At 60.3% G+C, this 9,493-nt stretch overlaps 1 protein-coding gene across 5 annotated transcripts; it reads left to right on the top strand.

Annotated features, from left to right (window-relative positions):
• Positions 1-233: 233 nt before the first annotated feature.
• On the top strand, positions 234-9,086 carry COG1 (component of oligomeric golgi complex 1). 5 transcript variants are annotated; one of them, XR_011005306.1, is made up of 15 exons: positions 234-624; positions 1,537-1,781; positions 2,475-2,656; positions 2,948-3,118; positions 3,194-3,347; positions 3,515-3,725; positions 3,849-4,610; positions 4,843-4,989; positions 5,838-5,999; positions 6,247-6,374; positions 6,789-6,897; positions 7,353-7,462; positions 7,551-7,626; positions 7,753-8,002; positions 8,900-9,086. XR_011005306.1 is itself a non-coding variant. In XM_068209934.1 (15 exons), the coding sequence occupies exons 1-14, from the start codon at positions 241-243 to the stop codon at positions 7,979-7,981; spliced, it is 2,859 nt and encodes a 952-aa protein (XP_068066035.1). In that variant the 5' UTR covers positions 234-240; the 3' UTR covers positions 7,982-8,002; positions 8,900-9,086. The 5 variants fall into 5 exon arrangements, 4 of the variants coding, with proteins under 4 accessions (XP_068066035.1, XP_068066032.1, XP_068066034.1 ...); XM_068209934.1 differs by having other exon boundaries at positions 7,964-8,002; XM_068209931.1 differs by lacking the exon at positions 7,753-8,002.
• Positions 9,087-9,493: the final 407 nt, after the last annotated feature.

The raw sequence follows: 9,493 nt of genomic DNA, 5'->3' as shown, positions 1-9,493 counted from the left end.
GGCAACGCGGCTGTGCCCGGCACAAAGATGGCGGCGTTGCCGTGGAAACGGCACAAGGGTGCGGCTGTGCCCGGCACAAAGATGGCGGCGGCGCTGCCGTGGCAACTGCACAGGGGTGCGGCTCTGCCCGACACAAAGATGGCGGCGGTGCCATCGGCACCCGGGCCTGGATGTGCCCGGCACAAAGATGGCGGTGCCGCCGTGGCAACACAGCGGGGCGCGCCTGTGCCCGGCACAAAGATGGCGGCGCCGCCCAGCGGTGACGCCCGGAAGCGCCGTCCCCTTCCCGTGCCCAAGATGGCGGCGGCGGCCCCGCCGGCGCGGCCCGGGCCCGGTGCCGGTGCCGGTGGCGGTGCCGTGGCGGCGATGGCGGCGCGCGGCGCCGAGGCCGAGGCGCTGTTCGAGGCGCACACGGCGGCCGAGCTGCGGGCGGTGGAGCGGCGGCTGCGCGCCGGCATCGAGCAGAAGCGGGAGGAGCTGCGGCAGATGGTGGGCGAGCGCTACCGCGACCTCATCGAGGCGGCCGACACCATCGCCGAGATGCGGCGGAGCGCCGAGCGCCTGCTGGGCGCCGTGCGGGGGCTGCAGCGCGGCGGCGCGGCCCGGCCCGGCCCCGCCGGCACGGTGAGGGGCAGCGGGCAGAGCCCCTCGTGGCCTCTTTCCCCCTTGGACCCATTCATTTCCCCCACTCCATCTCCCTCTCGCCCCTTTCCCACCTTCTTCTCCTCCTCCCCATCCCTTCCTCTCTCTGCTCATCCCCTATTCCTGCCCCTCTTTTATCCCCTGTCTATTCCCCCATCCCCTCTGCCTCCCCTATCCCCTCCTCCTCCCCATCCCTTCTCTCCACTCATCCCCTATTCCTTCCCCTCTTTTATCCCCCTGTCTATTCCCCCATCCCCTCCTCCTCCCCATCCCTTTTCTCTCCTCATCCCCTATTCCTTCCCCTCTTTTATCCCCCTGTCTATTCCCCCATCCTCTCCTCCTCCCCATCCCTACTTCTCTCCACTCATCCCCTATTCCTGCCCCTCTTTTATCCCCTATCCCCTCCTCTTCCCCATCCCTTCTCTCTGCTCATCCCCTATTCCTGCCCCTCTTTTATCCCCCTGTCTATTCCCCCATCCCCTCCTCCTCCCCATCCCTTTTCTCTGCTCATCCCCTATTCTTGCCCCTCTTTTATCCCCTTGCCTATTCCCCTATCCCCTCCTCCTCCCCATCCCTTTTCTCCGCTCATCCCCTATTCCTTCCCCTCTTTTATACCCCGTCTATTCCTCCATCCCCTCCTCCTCCCCATCCCTTTTCTCTGCTCATCCCCTATTCCTGCCCCTCTTTTATGCCCCATCCCCTCCTCCTCCCCATCCCTTTTCTCCGCTCATCCCCTATTCTTGCCCCTCTTTTATCCCCTTGCCTATTCCCCTATCCCCTCCTCCTCCCCATCCCTACTTCTCTCCACTCATCCCCTATTCCTGCCTCTCTTTTATCCCCTTGCCTATTCCCCCATCCCCTCGTTCTCCCCTGAGCCCTGTGTGCCCTCTCCAGGTTCGCCCAGCAGCTCAGCAGAGTTTTTACGGGGCGGCGGCGCAGCTGAAGCTGCTGCTGGAGGTTCCCGAGCAGGTCTGGGGGGCGGTGGAAGGGGGTCGCTACCTGCCCGCGGCCCGGCTCCACCTGCTCGGGGCTCACCTGCGCCGGCAGCTGCAGCTGGACACCCCCCGAGCCCGCTCCAGCCCCGTCCTCGCCCGCTTCCCCATCCTGCTGCGACAAGTGGCGGCTGCCAGCCACCTCAGGTGCGCCGGGCATGGGGCACGGCCAGGGCTGGGTGAGGTGGGAAGGGCTGGGTGAGGCCCTGGCACAGGTTACCCTGAGGAGTTTTGGCTGCCCCATCCCTGGAAGTGTCCCAGTGCTCCATCCTGGAAGGTGGATGAGACTCGGAGCAGCCTGCTTTAGGGGTTTGGAAGTGCCCGATCCTAAAGGGCCCTGCCAGCCCAAAGCGCTCCCTGTTAGTGGGACTCGCTCAGACACAGCCCAGGGAAGGCAGGACAGAACCGGGCTGCAGCAAGGGGGGAGAGTTGTTCAGCTGTTCCAGAGGCTCTGCCGGAGGCAGCTGCACCTGGATCCCACAGGAAAGCTCAGGGCAGGATCCTGGGCTGGGGCAGGTGCCAAGCTGGGAGCCCAGTGCCCCAGGAATGCCCTGGAAAGCTGGCAGGCAGGGAAAGGGGCATGTGAGGGAATATCCCATGGCCAGCAAGCACAGCCTGGGGGCTCCATCAGGTAATGGGACAGGACCGACAGGGATTTAGGGAGATCCTTTGCAACCCAAACCGTTCCACATTGAGCCTGGCACAAAAACCATCTCACCAATCCTGTAATATCCAGATACAAGTGGCACAGCGTGGACAGAGTCACGCTCTGGCAGCCACCACGCGAGCCCAGCTGAGCGTGTGGCTCGGGCAGTGACTCCCAGCTGGTTCCTGTGGCAGATCCACCATCCTGCAGGAGAGCAAGGCCCTGCTGCGCTGCCCGACGGGCTCGGACCAGGCGGTGGCAGAAGCCCTGTGTGCCATCATGCTGCTGGAGGACAGCTCCCCACGCCAGGCCCTGGCTGACTTCCTGCTGGCCAGGAAACTGGCCATCCAGCAGCTGCTCAACCAGCCACACCACGGTCAGTGCCACGGGGCTGCTGCTTGGGGAGCTCGGGGGGAGCCTGCCCTTCGCCTCCTCCTGCCCCCGGAGCAGGGACGGGCAATTCCCATAAATCTCATGGTGGCAGGGACACTGCAAAACTGCACAAAAATTAACAGTTCTCAGGGGCTTAGGCCAAGCCCACCTGTAATGGGGAAGCAGGTGGGGCATGAGGCTGAGTCCTTTGCCCTCCGGCCCGTCCCTGGAAGGGACCACGGTGCCACTGACCTGTGCTGAAGGGCTGCCTTGGCTCAAAGTCACCTCTCTGCAGGCGCAGGTATCAAAGCTCAGGTGTGTTCCCTGATGGAGCTGCTCAGCACCACGCTGTACCAGGCCCACGCTCTCTTCTACACCGTGCCCGAGGGGATGGCCCCGGAGCCAGCCCTGCCCTGTGGATTGCTCTTCTCCACCCTGGAGAGCAGCACGGGCCAGAACCCCGCAGGTGAGGCCTGCACCTGCCCAGGTGTGCAGGCAGGAGGGTGCCCCGTGCTGGGCTGATCCCTGGCTGTGATTCCAGGGAGAGGAGGGGTGCTGGAGGAGGATCTGAAGCTGAGCAGCTGGTTCAAGTACCTGCCTGAGTCCGTGGTGGAATTCCAGCCGGCCCTGCGGACCCTGGCGCACCCCATCAGCCAGGAGTACCTCAGGGAGACCCTGCAGCAGTGGATCAACATGTGAGTGGGACAGGACAATCCCAGCCTGGCCGACTTCCTCCTCATCCCCTCATCCTCCTCATCCTTCACCCTGATGGAAGCAGCCAGAGGCAGCACAGCACACCCAGCAGCCGGGCACCCTGTGCCAGGACCTCGCCTCCCTCACGGAGGTGAAACTTTGCCTCCAGGTGCAGCGACGACATCAGGACGGGGGTCAGGACCCTGCTGGTGTACGTGAAGAGCATGAAGGGGCTGGCAGGAATCCGCGATGCCGTGTGGGAGCTGCTCTCCAGCGAGTCCAGCAGCCACAACTGGGAGGCCGTGTGCCGGCGCCTGCTGGACAGGCCTGTGTCCTTCTGGGAGGAGCTGCTGCAGCAGCTCTTCCTGGACAGGCTGCAGGTGGGTGCTGCGCTGTGGGGAGCCTTGCTCTGCACCCCAGGTGCTGTCTCACCCAGCTCACAGTGCACTGAGGTGTGTTTTAGTGGCACATTGAAATTGGTTTTTCTGCTGGTTCCATTGCAGGCTCTGACCAAAGAAGGATTCGACTCCATCTCAAGCAGCTCCAAGCAGCTGCTGGCTGTAGCCTTGCAGGAGTTGGAAGTGAAAGCTGGCAGCGGTGCCCTGAGCAAGCAGATCCAGCTGGAACACAACGTGGCCCTGTTCCTGTGGTCGGAGAGCCCCGGGGACCTGCCCGGGGACGCGGCGTGGGTCAGCGTGGGGCAGCGCGGGCCCTTCGCCAGGAGCGGGCTGGCCATGAAGGCACAGGCGCTCACTCCGTGCGTGCAGAGCTTCTGCTCCACGCTGGACTCCAAGCTGAAGGCCAGGCTGGAGGATGTCCTGTCCTACCTCCCCGGGGACGACGCTGTCCCCAAGGAGCCCGCGGCACCACCGCGCTCCGCCTTCGACCGCTTCGCCGACGCCGGCACCGTGCAGGAGCTGCTCCGCGACCACTGCGTCGCCTGCGTCCAGCACCTCCTGGGCTGCGTCCAGGAGCAGCTCCAGAGTGCCCAGAGCCAGCTGGACCCCCCTGGGGATGCCAGGCTCAACGCCGTGCTCTTCATGGCCAGGCTGTGCCAGGCCCTGCCCGAGCTGTGCCCTCACCTGCAGCGCTGTGTGCTGGGCCAGGCGGAGTCGGCGCCCAAGGAGCCGCGCTCTGCCAAGAAGCTGGGCAAGGGCAAAGCCCAGGAAGTGTCCCCCGAGCTGGCCAAGTGGCAGGGGGTGAAGGCAGAGCTCCTGCAGCAGAGCCTGCTGGCCTATCAGCTCTGGAGCTCGGCTGTCACCAAAGTAAGGAGCAGTTTCCTTCCTCAGAGATGGTTTTGGGGAGGGCTCCCTCGCTGGGGCTGCCCAGAGCTCCCTGTGCTGCTGCCCGGTCAGAGAGGGGTGGCTCCATGCCTTGGTGTCCCTAAGGTTCACTTTGGGAGGTGCAGGGAGGCAGCAGTCACAGGCAGGGTGGGCTGGCTGGCCTTGGCCTTGTTAGAAGTGTCCTGTGAGCGGGGTTTTCACTGTTGTGCTCCAGGGTCTGGTGCAGTGCTTCACCCACACGTTGCTGCTCGACACAGCTGGCTCTGTCCTGGCCACGGCCACCAACTGGGATGAGATCGAAATCCAGGAGGAAACCGAGTCTGGGAGCAGCGTGACGTCCAAGATCCGGCTGCCTGTGCAGGTATGAGGAGCAGCCTTTGGGAGGAGCCCAGCACTGCTCCTGAAGCACTTGCTGAGCTGCTGGGGAGGGTGTTTGGTGTCACGAGCAGAGGACAAACACTCTCTGGTGCTCTTTGAGATACTCACCTCGTGAGGACAGAGGTCAGAGGAAGGAAATAGGTCATTGTCACTGTTTATCTCTGTGACTGAGGTTGGCCTAGATCCTGTAAGCTGAGCCAGAGGAGCACTTAGGCCTGGTTTTAAACATAGAGGTCCCAGGAGAGAGGTTCCATAGAAGTTGGATGCACTGAAGGACAGGGCTGCAAAAGTGGGACTGGAATCCTAAGGGAACTGCGACGTGTGGCTTCCCAAGGGTGTGGTGGTGGCACAGGAAGGACGTCACAGGGACAGAGCGGGTGGCAGGGGGGAGGAGGGCCAGGCCTGGAGTGAGTTCTGTGTTTGCACAGCACGGGAGGGGCTGGACAGGGGAATGCAGTGAGCCTTACCCAGTGAATTTGGTTATCTGAGGGGAAAAGCAGCTGGGTGGGAACTCAGGAGGCCCAGGGGATGAGGGAGGAAGAGCCCCAGGGAGTGGGTGGGCAGAGCAGGGTCTGTGCTGACAGAAGATGCACAAGCAGTTCTCTTCTCACTGCACTCAGTGTCTGGTAAAGTCTTTTGGGGACTTTGGGGGAGCTGCTGTTACCCAAAATCTGGGGTGTCAGTAACCCAGACCCTGTGAGATGCCCGAGCCAAGCTGAGGGGCAGAGGGGCTGCTGAGGAAGTGGGACACTCCCAGCAGCCATCTGAAGGGATGTGGAATGGAATGGAGTTTACAGAGCAACTGCAAATAAACTCTGTTCTCCTGCCCAGCCCTCGTGGCACGTGCAGTGCCTCCTGTTCAGCCTGTGCCAGGAGGTGAACAGGGTTGGGGGGCACACCCTGCCCAAGGTCACCCTGCAGGAGCTGCTGAGGAGCTGCATGGCAGAGGTGCTCGCTGCCTATGGAAAGCTGGTGGAGCAGAAGCAGGAGAAGGTACCTGGGTGTGGGATGGGAGCGTGCCTGGGAATGCAGGGACACATCCAGCTCCTGGAACAGAAAATGCCTGTCCTGACAGCTGGAAAGGGGACACCCTTACACTCACCCTGCCTCGCCCACAGCTGAGGCAGACACCAGATTTCACACTCTGGTTGTGCCTTGGGGTTGGTGTTCTCAAATATTGCCCCTTGGCAGCCTCCCCTGGGCCAGGGAGGAGCCCCATTCCCGCCTGTCCCGTTTGCAGAGGCCGGACAGCTTCCCCCTGACCCAGAGCAGGGCTCTGCAGTTACTCTACGACCTGAGGTACCTCAGCATCATCCTGACAGCCAAGAGTGAGAACACAAAACCCAGCAGGATCAAGCAGGACTCCGGGTATGGCACATTCTGGGGTTCACATCGTCCAGCAGTGCTTTGGGGGGCCCCAAAACAGTGCAAGCTCCAAGCTCTGACACTGCTCAAAAACTGAGCTCATCCTCAGAACAGAGGAGGGGTGGGGTTCTGTGGCCAGGGGCTGGTCCCCCTCCTTGTGTCCATAGGATCCCCTCAGAGGGTGCCCCTGGACAGAGCAGTTGAGCTTCCAGCCAAGAGTTAAAGCCTTGGGGGTACCACAGGGAGCAGGTTCCTGCTGCTGGGGTTGTGTAAGAGCTGGAAACCCTTGGGGCAGCTGCTGTTCTGCTGAGTAATTCCTGTTGTGCTCAGTCACCCCAGACAGGAAATCCCTGGCTGCTTCAGAGCTGGCATCACCAGGATGTCACCCCTGACAGGAGCCCTCTGCTCTGCCTGCAGGATTGAGAAGGTCATCGACTTCCTGGAGGGACACATCGATCCCTTCGACCTGGATGTGTTCACCCCACACCTGAACAGCAACCTGAACCGCCTGGTGCAGAGAACCTCGGTAGGGAGCAGGGAAACTGCAGAACGCCTTCAGCAGGGCAGCTGGGCCGGCTTTAAATGCTTAATGCCTCAAGATAAGCACTGGCACTGGCTTGGGAAGGGGAAGAATGTTCAGTGCCAGCTGAAGATAAGAGGAGCTGGCTGAGCCGGCTGCACGGCCCCGCGTGTGGGGCTGGCTGAACTTTATCTGGGGATTCAGCAGAGCCTGTGCAACACTAATTGGGTTAAGCAGTGCTGAAACAGGTCTGGGACTCAACTGTGGGAATAATTAAACACCAGAGTTAAGAGGGGGAAGGGAAGCACTTGGTGTTCACACTCGGTGCTGATGGTGTACCAGTGGACTTACCACATCCTGCGGGGTCAGCTCTGCAGGACCCCCAAATCCAAGCAGCCCCAAATCCAAGGTGCCTTCCAGCTTCTCTTCCCCAAATCCAAGCATCTCCTGATGCCTTCCAGGTTCTCTTTGGCCTGCTGACTGGGACAGAGAACCAGTACACGAGCAGGGGCGGTGCACTGAGCTCGCAGGAACTCCACAACATCCTGCCCTTAGCATCCAGCCAGATCAGGTGAGGCACCCGGCTCTTCCAGGCATTCTGCTGCCTCTGGGAAGCTGCTCTGGAATCACCGCTTCCCACATTTCTTCCATTTCTTAAGGTTTGGACTTTTGCCACTGAGCATGTCGAGCTCACGGAAGAGCAAGTCCACTGCCAGGAGCACAGAAAAAGTCCAGGTTGGTGTCTGAACTGAGCTGTAAAAATAGGAATATTTTCCCAGTATTCACTGTCCCCCTGACACTGGAGTTTGTGGGCAAAGAAGAAAGTAGCCAAATATTATTTCACCTGATTTTTATTTTCAGTAAAATGAATCATTATGGCAGCACAGCAGGGGATGGGGTGGATTTCTCCAGGACCCTCCAAGACCCCACCCACCCTTTGCCCCTGTGGTTTTGGGGCCACTGCTCTGTGGCAGGCTGCAGAGGCAGTGGGGGTTTACATCAAAGACAACTCATTAAAGAGGGCTGCAAGAAAGGCTGAGGGACAGTAGCTAATGCTTGAACTCCTTTGCAGTGGGATGCTGCCCTGTAACCCCCGAGGAGGCCTGGCCAGGTACCCCAGCTGTGTGAGGAGTGTCCTGCTGCTCCCCTGGTGCTGAGCTGTAGCAGCCAATCTTTCTGTTGCTCCATTTCCCCCAGTTTAGAACATCTGCTTAGATGGAGCCCTGTGTGCTGGGTGAGAGCCAAGGAACACCTCACTGCTGTGGGAAGCAGAAATTAATGTTTCCTTTACCTATTACCAACCCAATCTATCCGTGGTGCTCTTGGCAACTGGGACAAGTTGTTGAGCTGACAAGAGCCAAGACAAAGAGGTAAAGGCCTGGTTTTACCAGTGTCACTTGAGATGATGTTCAATTTGCAACTCTCCTTCTCCATTTCTTGGAGCCCTTAAGGACCAGACCCAGCAGAAGGGGTGTTTAAAAGCCCAGAACTTCCCAGCAAAGGCACTCCTTACCTCTCACAGCTCAGCTGGACTAGAGCATAGAAGTGTGCAGTGATGTCTGGCTCATTCTGTCACTCCCCTCAGCTGCTGTGCTGTGCTCAGCACACCCGTGTCCTGTGCTAGCCACACTTGCCAGGATCCCTGACAGACGCTTGCTGCTTCTTCAATGCTAAAACTCTTCTGGAGAGGGTAAAATCCACAGTTCTCCCAGAACAGCTCCTGCAAGGGGCACCAGCTGTGCTTCTACCACGCTGTGATCCCTTGCTCTGAGAGCAGCAGCCCCTGCCCTGCTGCTCAGAGGGTTTTGATGAGCGTTCAGGGGTTTGATGAGCATTGAGTGACATCTGCCAAGTGCCTGTTGCTACCAGCAGCGAGGTGTGTGTCTGTCACTAACCCAGCAGTGACACCGCTCTGGGTGTGTGCCGTGGCTCCACCCCGTGTTGCTGAGGGGACAGAGGGAGCCCCGGGGGTGCTGTGAGAGTCAGAGTCACTTTTGTCTTCCCAAAGGGACAGGCTGCAGCTGCTGCGCTGCCCAGAGAGGACGAGGCGGCACGGCCGGGCTCCCTGTTCCGGCAGCTCATCACCGACGACGAGGACACGGTGGCACCGTCCCTCTTCAAGCTGGGCTGGCTCTCGGGCATGACCAAGTGAGGCAGCAACCAATAAAACTGCTCTGGGTGTTTGTCTTCACTGAGATCTCTCTGTCTGTCCCCTTGGTGACACCTCCGGGATTGTCAGTGCTTCCCATCCTCAGCCAGAGCAGGGCGTGTCATGGGAACCAGGCACAGCTTGGATTGTCCTTGTCCCCTGGCTGCTGGAACAGAGGTGGAGCTGCTCTTTCACCTCCTAGCCTTACATTGTTAAAGTCAAATTAAAGGGAAAAAAAAAGTCAAAACAACCTACACACTAACAGAAAACAAAACATTTCACAGCTGGAAAGGGGTGCTGGAGCAGGGTAGGACACCTGTGTCCGCCAGGCACCACCACCCTGCTCTGAGTGGCCCCTGCAGCACCTGCCCAACCTGTCCTGGCTCTAATTTCACATTTCCCTTCCAGTCCTGCAGCAGTGAAGCTCATGAGAGAAGACTCATCACCCTGAGC

The sequence above is a fragment of the Anomalospiza imberbis genome, chromosome 19 (genome assembly GCF_031753505.1).
Source record: "Anomalospiza imberbis isolate Cuckoo-Finch-1a 21T00152 chromosome 19, ASM3175350v1, whole genome shotgun sequence".
NCBI lineage: Eukaryota > Metazoa > Chordata > Aves > Passeriformes > Viduidae > Anomalospiza > Anomalospiza imberbis.
Note: the sequence above shows the minus strand (reverse complement) of the source record. Positions and strands in the feature narration are given on the sequence as shown.